Genomic DNA, 17,937 nt, shown 5'->3' on the forward strand with positions numbered 1-17,937 from the left:
ACTGTATTCATATTGTATAGGAAATGTATGAAATAATACACATGAAACTAGCCAATACCTTTTTTACTGTGTCATTTATTTATTAGTGCATTTTTTTTACTAAAAATTTTTTAAGTAAGAAGTGTCAAATTTTAGGATAGTAAATTTGACAATGCTCTTATAAAACCAGAGAAAAACACAAACAACTTATTTAAACCTTCTTACTCTTTTCTGTATCTGTTTTGAAATGCTCTTACATTTGCTACTATAGAAATATATGAAATCAGAATATAATTGTGGTTTTATCACTATTTCACATTACTTCACTAAACTAACATAAGACCAAAAAAGAAAAAGCAATGGATCAAGTGAAAAACTGCCTAGAACTATAAAATAAAGCCACTAATAAAGAAGGAAAAAATCAGAGGAAGAAGAAAAAAACCAAGTAACTTGCCAACCAAGGAAAATTATTAAGTGCAAAAGAGATTTAGAATTATATACTTAAAACTTGAGATTCATGTTTTATAAGCATTGATATCTTCATTTTTTTAAATATTTTCTTATTAACTTTTAATTCCAGTATAGTTAGCATACAGTGTTATATTAGTTTCAGGTGTACAACACAGTGATTCAACAATTCCATATATCACCCAGTGCTTATCATGTCAAGTACTCCTTGATCCCCATCACTTATTTCCCCTATCCCCTCACCTACCACCCCTCTGGTAACCATCAGTTTATTCTCTGTGACTAAAAGTTTTTTTTAAAAAAAAAAAATAAACAAAAACTTGAGATTCAATTCACAGAAGTACTTACCTATCTAAAGAACCATACATAAATTTTAAGGTTTGGACAACATCTTCTATCATATTCCTCAGCTGAGGAAGAGGAACTCTAAAAAAAAGCAAAAATGCATTTATAACATAACCAAATTATACATATTTAAGAGAAGCAGAACATCTTTACATTTTACACGAAAAGAATGTGAGAAGTCTGTGGGTTAAATGCTAGTATAGCTGGTTGTTCATTAAAGACTCCGCTGTCTAGATTTGAAATTCGAGCATAGGTCTAGTAGGGACTTTGATATCACCACCTACAGAAAAAATATTTAAGTCTCTTTAGGGTTTAGTTTCCTAGTATATGTCACAGAACCATTATCGCTCACGAAGCATACAGGAAACACAGGAGACAAATGAAAATGAAAACACAACGGTCTAAATCTTGGGGATGCAGCAAAAGCTGTTCAAAGAGGGAAGTTTATAGAAATACAGGCCTACCTCAATAAATTTTGAAAAGTATCAAATAAACAACCAAACCTTACCCAAAAGGAGCTAGAAAAAGAACAAAGCCCAAAGGCAATAGAAGGAAAAAAAATAATAAAGATGAGAGCAGAAACAAAATTTAAAAAAATTTTTAGCCACGCATTCATGATAGATCATATCTCTTTCTGTTGAAATTAGACACCTTTAAAACACAAATGTTTTGCTATTTTTTATTGCAGCCTCCTTTGGAGCTCCTGTTTGTGGTATAAAAACATGTCCACAATTCGGCACTCTTCCCCTCAAGAGGTAGAACTTAATTTCCCTCCCCTTGAGTGTGGGTTGGACTTAGTTAACTCACTTCTAACAAATAGTAAATGGGAGAAATGACTGCATCATTTCTAAGACTAAGTCAACTTCCCCGTTTTCTCTATTTTGAAGAATCCTATCTCTCTATCACTTGCTTTGGGGGAAGTCAGCTGATGTGCTGTGAGAACTTCACTCAAGCAGCTCTAGGGAGAGATCCTTGTGGCAAGGAATTAAGGACTCCTGACAATGGCCAGGTGTGTAAGTCATGTTGGAAGCAGATGCTCTAGCTCCAGTTCAGCCTTCAGATAACTGTATCCTTGACCAACATTTTGACTGAAACATTAAGACAGATCCTGAGCCAGAATCACCCAGTTAAGTTGCTCATGAATTCCTGACTCACAAGAACACCTATGAGATAATATGTCTACTGTTTTAAATCCCCAAGTTTTTCATAATTTGTTATCCAAGAATAGATAACTAATGCACTGCTATATAATGAAAGAAATCTGGTTAACAAAATTATCAATAATAGAGAATAGTCATATTCATGTTCAGATTGGCTGTATAATGTATTTTTTTAAAAAGATCTTATTTATTTGACAGAAAGAGAGAGACAGTGAGAGAGGGAACACAAGCAGGGGGAGTGGGAGAGGGAGAAGCAGGCTCTCCACTGAGCAGAGAGCCCAATGCAGGGCTCGATCCCAGGAGCCTGGGATCATGACCTGAGCCGAAGGCAGACACTTAATGACTGAGCCACCCAGGTGCCTCTGGATAATGCATTTTTATAATACTTTTTTCTTCCTTGGGAAGCTTAAAAGCAACACCAAAAGAAAAGTTATCTAAACTGGTATTCTCTAAAGTTGTGTCACGCACATATTATAGTATTTATTTTGATATTTGATTACTATTTGGTAGACAATGTATGATTCTGTGGACCAAAAAGTTAAAACTAAAATGCACTTATAGTTTAATAGAAGTTGTCCAATTTTTTTTTCTAAAGCGGGGAAGGATCTAAATTACAAATTTTTTAAAAAAATCACTGAACAGGGACGTAAGACTCATCTAACATTAGTTAAATTCCTCTCCTTGAGGTTGTTGTCCATATTCCTATCCCATTTCCCCACAGCTTTTAATATCTAATGACATCAGGGGAGCAATGTGGTAGAAAGAATTCAGAAAGACTCTCCTTCAATTTGCAATTCTGCTTTTTGCCAGTTATGTGACCTTTGGCAAGTTATTTAATCTTCTCTTAGTTTTACTTTCCTCATTTATAAAATGGGGCCAGAGATCACGAAGTACATCTGGAGCTGATTTTGAAGATTAAATGAGATTAATGAATGTAAAGTACCTAATGCAGTCCCTGGGTTCACAGTGTGCTCATAAATGTCAACCCAACTCTTACCTCCAACTATAAAAATAAGATATATTTAAAAATACTTGCAAAAAGTTAAGAAGGAGAAAACAATAATATAAGACATACTATTAGAGACATCACTTTAAAGTTAAATATTTCTTACAGTTGACCCTTAAACAATGCAGGGGCTAGGGGTCCCAATACTCCAGGCAGTTGAAAATTCAAGTACAACTTTTTAACTCCCCCAAAACTTAAATACTAATAGCTTACTGTTGACTAAAAGCCTTACTGATAATGTAAACAGTTGTTTAACACATAGTTTGTACATTACATGTATTATATACAGTATTCTTACAATACAGTAACTAGAGGAAAGAAAAGAAAGAAAATGTTATTAAGAAAACCATAAGAGAAACTGATACCATAAGTCTGTATCATCTGTTTACAAGATGAGTCATCCATCTGTTTGTTAGTACCTGAGTCAATACTGTCTTACATAATACAAAACACTATAGATGTTACACTTACTGACACTAACATCCAAAATGAAAAGATAATGCTAAAAAGAAATAAAATATTTATTTACAGACAATTCATGCATTCATAACAAAGCAGCAGCAATATGATTTCTTTATGGTAGCCTAATATAATTGACAGCATAGCTTCATGGCAGCCTAACCCATAACACTAGAGAATGAAGCATTAAAATATTTTCAGGGCATGCCATATTATATTCGTAACATAGTACTGGAAACACTGTTAGTTTTTTTCTTAAATCACTTACCTGTGATGGTATACTGATACGCAGTTTTCCCCTATTACAAGAAGGAGAGGCATACTGTATGGTAGTATAATTTTTTTGAAAGAAAGTTATAAAATAGAAAAATAACATATTATTAATTTTATGTTAAATATCAATCGCCTTATCTAGGTAAGGACACACTATCCCCTTCCACATGAGTCTTGCACATGGTGTTCTACACAATCAATACTTAGACAGTGAAGACGACGACACAGCTCTTGCTGTACAATTATCAGATTTTCACATGAAGACACACACATACACAACAGTAAGTTTATTAGCTACACGGCATGATGATTATCTACTATTCATTCAGTGGAAGTGGGTCATCATAAAGATCTTCACCCCCATCATCTTCATGTTGAGCAGGCTGAGGAGGAGGAGCAGGGGTTTGTCTTGCTGTCTCAGGGGTGGCAGAGGCAGAAGGTGTGGAAGTAGAAGGGGAAGCAAGAGAGGCAGGCACACTCAGTGTAACTTTACAGAAATATATGGTAATTTCTCTTTTTCATTTCTCTAAAAACATTCCTATATGGCATCAAACTTTCTTCCACCATTTGCTTTATTATCAGTGCCTATATCATAGAAGGATCCATGTTGTAAAAGAAGTCAAAAGCAGTCCTGAATAATTAGAATCCTTCTGCCAGATTATCTAGTACCAGTTTTTTTCTGGCAGTCCTTCTTCTATGTCTTCTTCCTCATCATTTAGCACTGGTTCAGAAGTACTCATTTTCATCAAGTCATCTTATGTTCACCATTCTGGTATGGTGTCTATTAGCTCCTGAATTTCACTAAGATCTCTATCCTGAAACCCTTCACCTCCCGTCTTGCCACCTTGTTGCCATATCCAATACTTGGCATGACTTCCTTGATTAGCTCTTTCATGATTTCCTTGATTGGCTCTGTCATAAATCCTGTGAAGTCATGCACAACATCTGGACACCATTTTCTCCAGCAGGAATTTATTGTTTCTGGCTTGATGGCTTTAGTGGCCTTTTCGATAACAACAATGACATCCTCAGTGGTGTAATCCTTACAGACTTCCATGTTCTATCAGGGTTCTCTTCTACAGCATTGACAATCCTTTCCATAGGGTACCATGTGTAACAAACCCTAGAGGCTGAATTAGAGATTGCTGTTTTGGGGGGCAAGTAGACTGACATCTTCAGTGTTGAACTCATGGGGTTCTGGGTGGCCAGGGGCATTGTCCAATAGCAAAAGAATTTTTAAAGGCAAAGTAGGTTCTGATTTTAGGGACAAAGCATCAATGGAACCAATCCAGAAAAAGGGTTTTCAATGTCCAAGACTTCTTGTGGTACAACCCAAAGACTGGTAGCTAATATTATCTGGTGTATCTTTTTCCTTCAAGGTTTGGGGTTAATGAGCTTTATAGATAAGGGCAGTCCTGATCATAAACCCGAATGTGTTGGCATAAGAGGGTAGAGTTAGCCTATTCCTTCCTGTCTTAAATCCTGGTGCTCACTTTTCTTCTTTACTAATGTCCTATGCAATATTCTCCCCCCTCCCAGCCCCAGGAATAGGGCAATGTTGTCTGTATTAAAAACCTTGAGACAGATATTCTTTCTCCTCACTGATTTTCTTAATGGCATCTGGGAACTCATCTGCTGTCTCTTAGCAGAATCTGCTTCTCCTGTTATCTTGACATTTTTAAAGCTAAACCTCCTTGTAAAATTGTCAAGCCACCCTTTGCTGGCATTAAATTCTCCTGCTTTAGAGCCACCTTTTTTTTTTTTTTTTTTTTTTTTTTGCCTCAAGTTGCCATATAATGACTGCTTTTTCTCAAATCATATTAGAGTCTATAGGTATGCCTTTCTTATAGTAATCCTACACCTACTTTAAGCAGGATTTTCAATACATGATAAAAAGATATTTCACAGAAAGTGCAGTGTTTTTGCACCTGCTGGCATAACTGCAGTGATAACTTCATGAATTTCCTTTTCCTTTTTACAATGGCCTGTACACTGGATTTATTTATCTTGAAATGGTGGGCAACCGCAGGTGCAGACCTCAATGTATAGTACATATCAAGCAATTCAACTTTTTCTTGTAATGTCATAACTTTCCTCTGCTTCTTGGGAGCACTTCCAGCATTACTAGTAGCACTTCATATGGGTCTCCTGGTGTTATTCAAGGCTTACAGTATTGCACTAAACACAATGAAAAATATGCAAGAACTGTGAGAAATCACTTTTTACTGCAATAAACAATTTACTGGAAAGACAAACTGTTCACACAGAGATGATTAGTGTCATAGGGAGTTTTAAGCAGATAATCATAACACAAGCTCACCGCAACAGCAATAGGAGGTGGCTATGAAATTCTTACAGTAGTACAGTATGCACTATAGTTAATTTTATGCAGTTATGATTTAATACTGCATCTTTACTTTATTCACATCTCTCTCAACTGTGAATTGCTCCATTCAAGTGTTTGTATGAGTTTTTATCAATTTTAACTTTTAATAATAGGCTTGTGTATATTTTATGGTAATTATGATGAAACAGACTAGTATCTACATATATTTTATGCATTCATGATATATCTTTTTCTCAATTTTTTCAATATTTCTATGCTATGCAGTTTATCTGTAAGTTTTTTCATATTGTCACAAATCTCCAAAAAATTTTCCAATATAGTTACTGAAAAAAACCCACGCATAAGTGGATCAACACAATTTGAACCCATGTTCTCTAAGGGTCAACTCTATTTTGTCAAGGGCACTCAATATCAGGGCCAAACACCTTTCTACTTGACCTTTAATTCTCCAAAAATCTCCAACAGTAAAAAACTGCAAACACATAAAATCCATACCACAATCTTGTCAAAAGTTTGAGTAGAGAAGGTCATCTCTCAGCTCCATATTGGCCACATCTCAGAAGGAAGTGTACTGAAAGCCAGGCCCCTAGAAATTGTTTCCAGGACTTTTCTGTTTTGTTTTCAATTAAGTAATTATTTATTTATTTTGAGAGAGAAAGAGAGAGCAAGTGGGGGAAGGGCAGAGGGAGAAATAGAGAATTTCAAGCGGGCTCCATGCTCAGTGTAGAGCATGACACACGGATCTATCCCAGGATACTGAGATCATGATCTGAGCCAAAATCAAAATTGAGAGTTGGACGCTTAACTAACTGAGCCTCCCAGGTGCCCCTTTCTTGTATTTTTAAATACCAAATTAGCATGGTAGCTATTGTAGTGGTACAACAGATCTTTAAACTGTAAAACTGAAAGACTTTGCTTTCGCCAAAAATGTCATAATTTTAATGAAACAGACTTTGTTAACAGTATTTCAGAAATGATTTTAAGGTTAAAAAAAAAAAAAGATCTCAACTTACTTTTCACCAGGCAGGCCAATTAACAACAACTTGTCAGATTCTTTCCAATAAGCCACATGGATTTGTTTCCCATTTAAAAGAAGGGATGAGCTAAGAAAAAGTAGAGTGAAAATAAGTTAGAATATCTTTAAATGTCATAAAATTATAAACAGTCACTCATAAAAGATTACATATAGTATGATTTAAGAACTGCATGCTTAATGAGCAAATTTCTTGGCATATACCTAACTGTCACACAGAAAGGGCAAGTAATTATATAACAACAAAAAATATATTCTGAAATATTTTTTTAAAACCTATAAAAAAGCTCTAGGTCAAACAGAAGTAGACCTCTTACAGCCAAAAGTAGTGAAATTCTTTAATTAACATTAAATGACTATATGCTACTTTTTTCAGAAGAAAGCTCCCATTAGTATGCAAATTTAACAAATCTTTTCTCACTGCCTATTTATAAAAATGATTTATTAAGAGAAATTACAAAAATAGGAAGACACAGTCCCAGCTCACAAGATAATAATTCAATATAGGACATAGGTACATAAGCAAGTAACAAAATATAAGTCAGATTTAAACATGTTCTCAAAGAAATGCTTAGAATAATGTATATATTCATTGTGGTGATGGCTTCAGGGTCTATACACCTCTGTTGAAACTGATCAGATTGTAAATTTTACATATATGCAGTTTACTATACTTCAATCAGTTGGAAAACTAAATGTGATCTAAAAAGAGATATATAATGAACTATGAAAACATGGAGAGCATGATTCCATCCTGTAGTGTGGGTAGGTAGTAGGAAGAAAATAAAATGAAAATATACTCAGTGATTTTTTTTTTCTTTAAACTAGAATACATACATCAGTCTATCTGCTGAGTCCTTAGGATTTAATGTATCTTCTATACTGCAATAGATATTATTGTTATTTTTATTATAATCAAATGCATACTATTTGTGAGACATGATATTTTTTCATCTTTCTAACATCCTCTTCAGGCATTACCACCACTGTTTTTTAAAATTGTTGTTAATAATCGCTTCTCGGCCTTTTGGCTAAGATCAAGTGTAAAACTGTTGTTAAATTTTTATTTAGATTCCAGTTATTTAACACACAGTGTAATAATAGTATCAGATATACAATGTAGTGATTCAACACTTCCATACACTGGGTGGCTGCTCATCACCTATTTAGCTCATTCCCCTACCCACCTTCCTCCCCACACCAGAAGTTGTTCTCTGTAGTTAAGAATTGGTTTCTTTGTTTGCCTCCCTCTCTCTTTTTATCCTCCCTTTGCTCAACTGTTTTTTTTTTTCCTTAAATTTCACATGAATGAAATCAACTGGTATTTGTCTTTCTGACTTATTTTGCTTAGCATAACACTCTCTAGCTCCATCCATGTCATTGCAAAGATAAAGACTTCACTAAAAAAGAGAAATACAGGCCAGTATTCCTGATGAACATGGATGTAAACATTCTCAATAAACTCCTGGCAAACCAGAACCAACAGTACATAAAAAAAATCATTCCCCATGATTAAGTGGGATTTATTACTGGGTTGCAAGGGTGGGTTCAATATTTGCAAATCAATCAACATTATAAGTCATATTGATAAAAGGATAAGAACCATATCATTTCAATTATAGATACAGAAAAAGTATTTGACAAAATATAACATTCACTCATGAAAAGATTCTCAACAAAGTAGGTTTATTTTATTTATTTTAAAAGATTTTATTTACTTATTTGAGAAAGAGAGAAAGAGAGAGAGAGAGAGATCACAAACGGGCAAAGGGCAGAGGGAGAAGCAGACTCCACACTGAGCAGGGAGCCTGATGCGGGGCTCGATCCCAGGACCCTGGGATCATGACCTGAGCGAAAGGCAGATGCCTAACTGACTGAGCCATCCAGGCACCCAACAAAGTAGGTTTGGAGGGAATATATTTCAACAAAATAATGGCCATATATGAGAAACCCACAGCTAATATCATTCTCAATGAGGAAAAAGAGCTTTTCCTGTATGGTCTGGCACACAACAGGGATGTCCACCTTCACCACGGTTATTTAACATAGTAATAAATCCTCGCCTCAGCAATCAGACAACAAAAAGAAATAAAAGGCATGCAAATTGACAAAGAAGAAGTAAAACTTTCACTATTTGCAGATGACATTATACTCTGTTTAGAAAACCCCAAAAACTCCACCAAAAACCTGCTATAACTGATACACAAATCTAGTAAAGTCCCAGGATACAAAGTCCCAGGATACAAAATCAACATACAGAAATCTATTGCATTTCTCTACACAAGTAATGAAGCAGCAGCAGGAGAAATTAAAGAATCAATCCCATTTAAAATCATAACAAAAACTGTAAGATACCTAGTAACAAACCCAACCAAAAAAGTAAAAGACCTGTACTCTGAAAACTATAGAGCACTGATGAAAGAAATTGAAGAAGGACACAAGAAGTGGGAAGACTTATTCCATGCTCATGGATGGAAAGAACAAATACTATTAAAATGTCTATACTAGGGGGGCGCCTGGGTGGCTCAGTGGGTTACAGCCTCTGCCTTCAGCTCAGGTCATGATCCCAGCTTCCTGGGATGGAGCCCCACATCCAGCTCTCTGCTCAGCAGGGAGCCTGCTTCTCCCCACCTCTCTCTGCCTGCCTCTCTGCTTACTTGTGATCTCTATCTGATAAATAAATAAAAAATCTTTAAAAAAAAATGTCTATACTAGGGGTGTCTGGGTAGCTCAGTGGGTTGAGCCTCTGCCTTCGGCTCGGGCCATGATCTCAGGGTCCTGGGATTGAGCCCCACATCGGGCTCTCTGCTCGGCAGAGAGCCTGCTTCCCCCCTACCTCTCTGCCTGCCTCTCTGCCTACTTGTGATCTGTTTGTCAAATAAATAAATAAAATCTTAAAAAAAAATGTCTATACTACCCAAAGCAATCTATACATTTAACGCAATACCTACCAAAATACCACCAGCATCAAAATACCACAAAGCTAGAACAACCAATCCTAAAATTGTATGAAATTGTATAAATTTCATATACAATATGAAATTGTATAAAATAGTATGAAATCCTAAAACTGTATGAAACCACAAAAGACCCCAAATAGCCAGAGCACTCTTGAAAAAGAAAGGCAAAGTGGGAGCCATCATATTTCTGGACTTCAAGCTATATTACAAAGCTGTAGTGATCAAGACAGTATGGTACTGGCACAAAAACAGACACATAGATCAGGGGAACTGAAAAGAAAACTCAGAAATGAACTCAGACCTATATGGTCAATTAATCTTCAACAAACAGGAAAGAATATCCAAAAAGAAAAAGACAATCTCTTCAACAAGTGGTGTTGGGAAAACTGGTCAGCTACATGCAAAAGAATGAAACTGGACCATTTTCTTACACCATACACAAAAATAAATTCAAACTGGATTTAAGACCTAAATGTGAGACACGAAACCAATAAAATCCTAGAGGAGAACATAGGCAGTAACTTCTTTGATATTGGCCATAGGAACCTCCTTCCAGATATGTCTCCTAAGGCAAGGGAAACAAAAGCAAAAATAAACTATTGGGACATCATCAAAATTAAAAGCTGCAGAGCAAAGGAAACCATCAACAAAAGTAAAAGACAACATTTGGAATGGGAGAAGATATTTGCAAATGACATATCTGATAAAGAGTTGGTATCCAAAATCTATAAAGAACTTAAAAAATTCAAAGCCCCCAAAATGAATAATCCAAGTAAAAAAAGGACATGAACAGACATTTTCCCAAAGAAGACATCCAAATGGCCAACAGACACATGAAAAGATGCTCAACATTAATCACCACTAGGGAAATGCAAACCTGAACTACAATGAGGTATCACTTCATACCTGTCAGAATGGTTAATATCAACAATACAAGAAACAGTAAGCGCTGGTGGTCAAAGGGGAACCCTCCTACACTGTTGGTGTGAATGCAAACTGGTGCAGCCACTCGGGAAAACAGTATGGGATGTCCTCAAAATATTAAAAGGAGAACTACCCCATGATCCAGCAATTGCACTACTAAGTATTTTCCCTAAGAATACAAAAACACTAATTCAAAAGGGATACATACACCTTGATATTTATAAGCAGCTTATCTATAATAGCTAAATTTTTTTAAAAGATTTTATTTATTTATTTGACAGACAGAGATCACAAGTAGGCAGAGAGGCAGGCAGAAAGAGAGAAGGAAAAAGGCTCCCCGCTGAATAGAGAGCCCAACACGGGGCTTGATCCCAGGGGATCTCAGGGGATCCCAGGTGACCCTGGGATCACAACCTGAGCTGAAGGCAGAGGCTTTAACTCACTGAGCCACCCAAGCACCCCTATAATAGCTAAATTATTGAAAGAGCCCAAATGTCCATTGACTGATGAATGGATAGAAAAGATGTAGTGTCTGTGTTTGTGTGTGTGTATAAATATAAATGTATGTATATATATAATGGAATATTACTCAGCTGTAAAAAAAAAATAAAATCTTGCCATTTGCAATGATGTGGATGGATGGAGCTAGAGAGCATTATGCTAAGTGAAATAAGTTAGAGAAAGACACATACCATATGATTTTACTCAACACTTCTTTTTAATGCAAAAAAATGTTTTTTAAAGATTTTATTTATTTATTTGACAAAGAGACAGAGAGAATGAGAGAGAGAGAGCATGAGTGGAGAAAGGTCAGTAGGAGAAGCAGATTCCCTGCCGAGTAGGGAACCCGATGCAGGACTCAATCCTGGGGCTCCAGGGTCATGACCTGAGCAAAAGGCAGTCACCCAACCAACTGAGCCACCCAGGTGCCCCTTTTTAATGCAAACTTATACATGAAATGTAGCCTTGGTTACTGTCTTGAAAATGAACCCCATGGTTAAATATAACTTTCATTTAGAAAAAGAAATTCTCCTTCCTATTGTCTTGCCGACCTTATCTTTTAAAATCATACAAGTGTCATTTTTACCAGAAGATGGGAAAAGTTAAAGCCTTAGAAAATCTAATTTTCTATTTTATATATTATGGAGCTCTTAAAAAATTTGAGATAAATGCCTATTTTGTAAAGTCTACGATTGTTGAATTAAGGAAGAAAAATGGTTAGTAATCCCATTTATTTATTTAATTTTATTAAAAAAAATAAATAAATAAAACTCAAAAGTTTTCAGCATTCTCCCATAAATTAACTGTGGCATTTCAAAGTTAGGGCTTAATAAATGAATGTGGAATGGGATATGTGGCTCTATAACTGACTATATGGTATATTTTGTTTTTTCAAAAAATTATTTCACATAATTCTTGCTTTTCCATCATCGAGTGAACTTGCACAGATGATAACTGCATTCTGACTCTTCTTCTTAAAGTGTATGTGTTTTCTGTATTTTTCTGTCATACTTGTAGAACATGAAAAATTCAGTGTTCAGTCATTCTTGCCAACCACAGAAGTATTGCCTAGTGAGTTAATAATCAAGACAAAAGCATGAAAAAGCCCAGACTCAATGTAATGCCATGCTTAAGAGATACTACCTTCATGAATAAATTCTAAAATGTAGGTCCATTAGTCCTCCTTTGTGATTTAAAGTGTGCCCAAACACCCAGATTTATAGCTGTATTGAGAACCTACTCCTTTATATAAGTGACTGCTAGAAATAATTTGGGTAAGAAACGAAATACCTACAGATATCATATCTGCTGTATAGATATCTATATTATAGATAGAAATATATTTGTATAATAGATACTTATATCACTATATCGTCAAACCAAGGTACAGCACTTGAAAGAAACAGAATTAAAGCTAAATAAAAATCAATTCTTACCTAGTAACTTGTGTCCCAGTTACATTTTCCAACATGTCACAGAGTGTGAGAAATATCCCTCTCACACTTTTAAGTTTCTGAGATGCATCAGATACTGGACAATGATAAAGAATTTCCTGCTGTTAGATGAAAAGAAATAGAAATGATCAGCCTCCCGTATTTTCCAACCATTATTTTGGTCATGGAAAGTTCAGAATTCACTATTAAGAAAAGAACAAAAAATCAATCTTTTCAGCTTCAAAGGAAGCTTTATTCAAACAAACACGAGGAGGGAAGTATGTCTGGAATTTTAACACATTACCTAGTATTTAAAACACTACTTTTGAAAGTAAGTTACAGACTGTCAAAACTGGTCATAATATCAAAATATACACTGAGTAGGACACTGATTAGTTAGAATGATTATAATTGATTTCACTGTTTAATTACTTTCATTACTGACATTTAAGAGATAACCTTCGTCATCTTTGGTAAAATCATCATTAAATCTTTATTTTAACCCGAGACAATACTGCAATTAAATTTACAAAGAACACAAAATTAGAGTAGTGCAGAGAGAAAGCAGTATTTATGATGTTATAATATCTTATCTGTCTTAAATTTAAGAGGGTTTTCCCACCACAAGTTAATCTGAATTCAAACTTTAAAAGAAACCACATTTTAAATCATAGAAAAAACTAGATCTATATGATAATTCACAAAATGCTTAATTTTTTTCTTTTCAAGAAGAGCATATTACCAGCAAACAGTTTTACAAAATAAAATAAATTTCAAAATCAGGATGTGCTTTGGGCTAGAACTTTTACACAAAGGGATGAATCATTCTATATCTCACTTTTTTTGTTGTGACTTAAAGCAACATGTTATATTTCCTCACAAGGCCAACTAAAAGCTGGCAAAATAAAAATTTCTAGATAGAAACCATAGAGAATTCGGAGTAGCTCCCAGTTATGCTATTTAATATTTAACATCCCTAAATATTCATACAGTTACTAATGAAAGCCCAAACTCCTAAAAAACATCTTTTCTTCAGTTCTCTAAAGAGTGTCCTATATCTTGTTTTGGTCCCTCTTTACAATAAATAATTATGTGACTCAGTGTCCATGTCTAGGCAATTTTTACATTAGGATAAATATAAAAACTGATAAACTGGACACATCTTTTTTAATATTACTAAGCACATTCAGTATATGCAAATTGCTATAGAACATGTTGGCCAAATACACTCTGCATAACACTCAAATTTTCTTACAATATTTCTAGGATAAAAAGCTATAAAAAATTTTATCTTTAGAAATGAAGCCAAACATCAGTTAAGATCTTCTGTTAATGCTTACTTAATAAATTTAAACCTCGACTAGTAAATACACATTGCATTTAGCCAAACACCAAACACCACTTTAAACAAATAACCTTACAGTCTTTGATTGGATTTTTGATATTTCTAAATCTTGTAAGTTAAAGAAGACAAGTTTTTATTAAAATATGTAACTCACATGAAAACAAAACAACCCTATGACATTTTATTGTAAAGTAAGTCATACCAGTCAAATAGGTCATTTGAGAAAGTCTCTTTTTTCCAACCCCTGTAGCAACCAGCCCAGAAAGCCTCAGTATTAAGGACCTGGCAAACTCTACAGTTCCTAACCAATTTAATTAGCTGTATTTTTAGGCACTTGTTAGTAGCATGCATTTGCAGCAGCTTCCACTCTGTTCAGTAAGAATAAAAAGCCTCTTCTAATTACAATATTGACATAGGGCTCTCAATAGACAGAAACCTGTTCATTTGAGAAACATCTACACATTTTCCCATGGAAAGAAAGGCAAAGATGACAAAAGGCTTCGGTGGTATTCTACTCCAAGATGACCTAGAAAGTTTCAGGGTGCTAGCATCCCAGAATTTTGTTGTATGTTTTATATAACAAACAGTTAATTTTCTCATTTACTTTAAGGTATAAAATAAATATATGCAAGAAATCAGAATATTTAACCTTAGGTCTCTTATGTTTTCAGAATACAGAAAACTACAAAAAATACATAGAAGTAAAAAATCCCTTCTTTTCCATTTCAATTATTGACCAAATTTTGATATACAAAGATGCAACACAAAGAAAAGCACCCCTTGGAGAAAATGGCTTTGGCCTGCAAGGATTTCAACAGCAAAGAAATGTAAATTAGGTAACAACTTTTAGATGGCGCTTCTGCTTGAAGCACTGTGGAACTATGGCTAGAACATAACTTGCTGAACTGCTGGATATGTGAGAAGTGGAGAGGTTTACTAAGGACGTCTTCTCCATACCCTTTCAATCCCCTTCCTCAGACTGCAAAGCAAGAGGGCCTTAGCGGGCAGTGGTGTGTGGTGGGCAGAGGGACAGAGGGCTGAGGCCTACAAGAGTGTGAATCAGTACAGAGTATTCTCCTAATGGCTAGGTAGGTAAGCTGAATCTAGGACCACTGTGTTAAACCCAGACTCTTGAGAAAGTCTGAGTACCTTAGGTGAGTGGCAGAAGCAGAAGCAAATTCTCTCTGGAGGAAGGCATTCCTACCTTCTAACCACAGGACTCCCAGAGGTAAAATCAAGTAGTAAGCCTAGTCAGTGATCACCAAGGGCACAAGAAGGCAAACTACCACATGTCAGTTAGGAGTTAGAGATGGTAGAATTGGCAGATACAGAATAGAGAACACAGAATACATATGAAATACTTAGAGAAATTAAGTATAGAATCACAAAGACAAGCAAGCAGCAAGAAACTACCAGGAGTATCATGACAGATTTGAAATGCAGACTAAAGATTTTTCAGGAAATCCTGAAAATAAAAATGATTGTTTAAATAGAAAACACAAGAATGAGATTAAAAACAGTTTGGACATAGCAGAAGAAAGAAATTAAACAAAAAAATAAATAAATAAAAGATTTCTTACAGAGGAATGACTGACAGTAGACTTAACAGCAATTACTGAAATCAGAAGACAAAGGAATACTATCTTCTTTTTTTTTTAAAGATTTTATTTATTTATTTGACAGAGAGAGACACAGCGAGAGAGGGAACACAAGCAGGGGGAGTGGGAGAGGGAGCAACAGGCTTCCTGCCGAGCAGAGAGCCTGATGTGGGGCTTGATCCCAGAACCCTGGAATCATGACCCAAGCCCAAGGCAGCTGCCCAACGACTGAGCCACCCAGGCGCCCCAGAAATACTATCTTCAAACAGATTAGAGAAAATAACTTTCTACCATAATGACATAAGCAATACCATGCATTGACTTCATCTTCTCCCTCGCCACACAGGAAAACTGTGTTTTCTTACCTCCTTGAACTGGGAGAGACCATATAACTAGTTGAGGCACTAGAACATGGGCAGAAGTGATGTTACAACTTTTTTTTTTTAATCATTTGATATACTGTTTATTTTACTTGAATGTAAGTTCTTTTTTTTTGTAATTTTATTTTGTTTTTCAGTGTTCCAAGATTCAATGTTTATGCATCACACCAAGTGCTCCATGCGATATGTGCCCTCCTTAACTTTTAAGTTAGAACTCTGAACTGTCTCATGGGATATTAGATGCTTTCTCTCTTCTCTCATTGGTAAACGGGATGCAAATGACCTAATAGAGGACTCCAAAGCCTTTGGGAATCATGGAACCATTAGATGAAGGGCTCCAACCACTAAGCCACATGACCGGGAACATTTATATTGAAATGAGAAATGAACTTCTATTATGTTAAGCCACTGAGACATCAGGGCTGTTACAGAATAGGGCTGGCCTATTCTGACTAATACTATGTAGAATTATAAAGCACCTTTCAAGAAGAGGTGAAAAAAACACTATCAGATAAATAACAAAAATAATTTACCATCAAGACTTTCACTATAAAGAAATGCCTAAAATATATTTCTTAAGAAGAAGAAAAATGATGGGAGGAGTCAAGATGGCGGAGAAGTAGCAACTGAGACTACTTCAGGTTGCGGGAGATCAGCTAGATAGCTTATCTAAAGATTGCAAACACCTACAAATCCAACGGGAGATCGAAGAGAAGAAGAACAGCAATTCTAGAAACAGAAAATCAACCACTTTCTGAAAGGTAGGACTGGCGGAGAAGTGAATCCAAAGGGACGGGAAGATAGACCCCGGGGGGAGGGGCCGGCTCCCGGCAAGCGGCGGAGCAACGGAGCACAAAATCAGGACTTTTAAAAGTCTGTTCCGCTGAGGGACATCGCTCCAGAGGCTTAACTGGGGTGAAGCCCACGCGGGGCCAGTGTGGCCTCAGGTCCGGCAGGGTCACAGAAGGATCGGGGTATCTGAGTGTCGCAGAGCTTGAAGGTATTAGAACGGGGAAGCCGGCTACAGAGACAGAGCCGAGGAGTGACTCTCAGCTCGGGGTTACCTTGAACTGGTCGCAGGCTCGGTCAGCTCGGAGCGCGGCTGGAGGCCAGGCAGACAGGAGTAACTGGACGCTGTTCCCTGAGGGAGCACTGAGGAGTGGGACCCCGAGCTCTCGGCTCCTCCGGGCCGGAGACTGGGAGGCCGCCATCTTCATTCCCGTCCTCCGGACTCTACGGAAAGCGCTCAGGGAACAAAAGCTCCCGAAAGCGACCCGAGCGGATTACTCAGCCCGGCCCCTGGTAAGGGCAGTGCGACTCCGCCTGGGGCAAAGACACTTGAGAATCACTACAACAGGCCCCTCCCCCAGAAGATCAACAAGAAACCCAGCCAGGACCAAGTTCACTTACGAGGAGTGCAGTTTCAATACCAAGGAGAGCAGCGGAATTCCAGAGGAGGAGAAAGCAAAGCACAGAACTCATGGCTTTCTCCCCATGATTCTTTAGACTTGCAGTTAATTTAATTTTAATTTAATTTTTTTTTCTTTTTCAATTTTTTTCTCATCTTCTGCTAAATTTTTTTAAACTTTTACCCTTTTCTTTTTTAACGTTTTTTAACTAGTTTATCTAATATATATATATTTTTTTCCTTTTTATATTTTTTTCATTATTGGTTTTCTTTTTTTATTTGTTTCTTTTTTCTTTTTTCTTTTTTTTTTTTTTCTTT

The 17,937-nt window shown here is 36.1% G+C and overlaps 1 protein-coding gene and 1 pseudogene across 6 annotated transcripts in view; one reads left to right on the forward strand and one right to left on the reverse strand.

The window, feature by feature from the left end:
- INTU (inturned planar cell polarity protein) overlaps positions 1-17,937 on the reverse strand; it is an 88,600-nt gene that overhangs the window by 27,314 nt on the left and 43,349 nt on the right. For all 6 annotated transcript variants that reach the window (XM_032857991.1, XM_032857990.1, XM_032857988.1 and 3 more), the window contains exons 5-7: positions 12,892-13,010; positions 7,051-7,140; positions 796-873 (exon numbers count right to left, since the gene is read on the reverse strand). In XM_032857991.1, the coding sequence (XP_032713882.1) occupies positions 796-873; positions 7,051-7,140; positions 12,892-13,010 (287 nt within the window). The remainder of the gene's footprint in view (positions 1-795; positions 874-7,050; positions 7,141-12,891; positions 13,011-17,937) is intronic.
- LOC116871943 lies at positions 8,082-8,206 on the forward strand (annotated as a pseudogene).

Source organism: Lontra canadensis, unplaced genomic scaffold (genome assembly GCF_010015895.1).
Source record: "Lontra canadensis isolate GAN:19392208 unplaced genomic scaffold, GSC_riverotter_1.0 scaffold1, whole genome shotgun sequence".
Lineage (NCBI taxonomy): Eukaryota > Metazoa > Chordata > Mammalia > Carnivora > Mustelidae > Lontra > Lontra canadensis.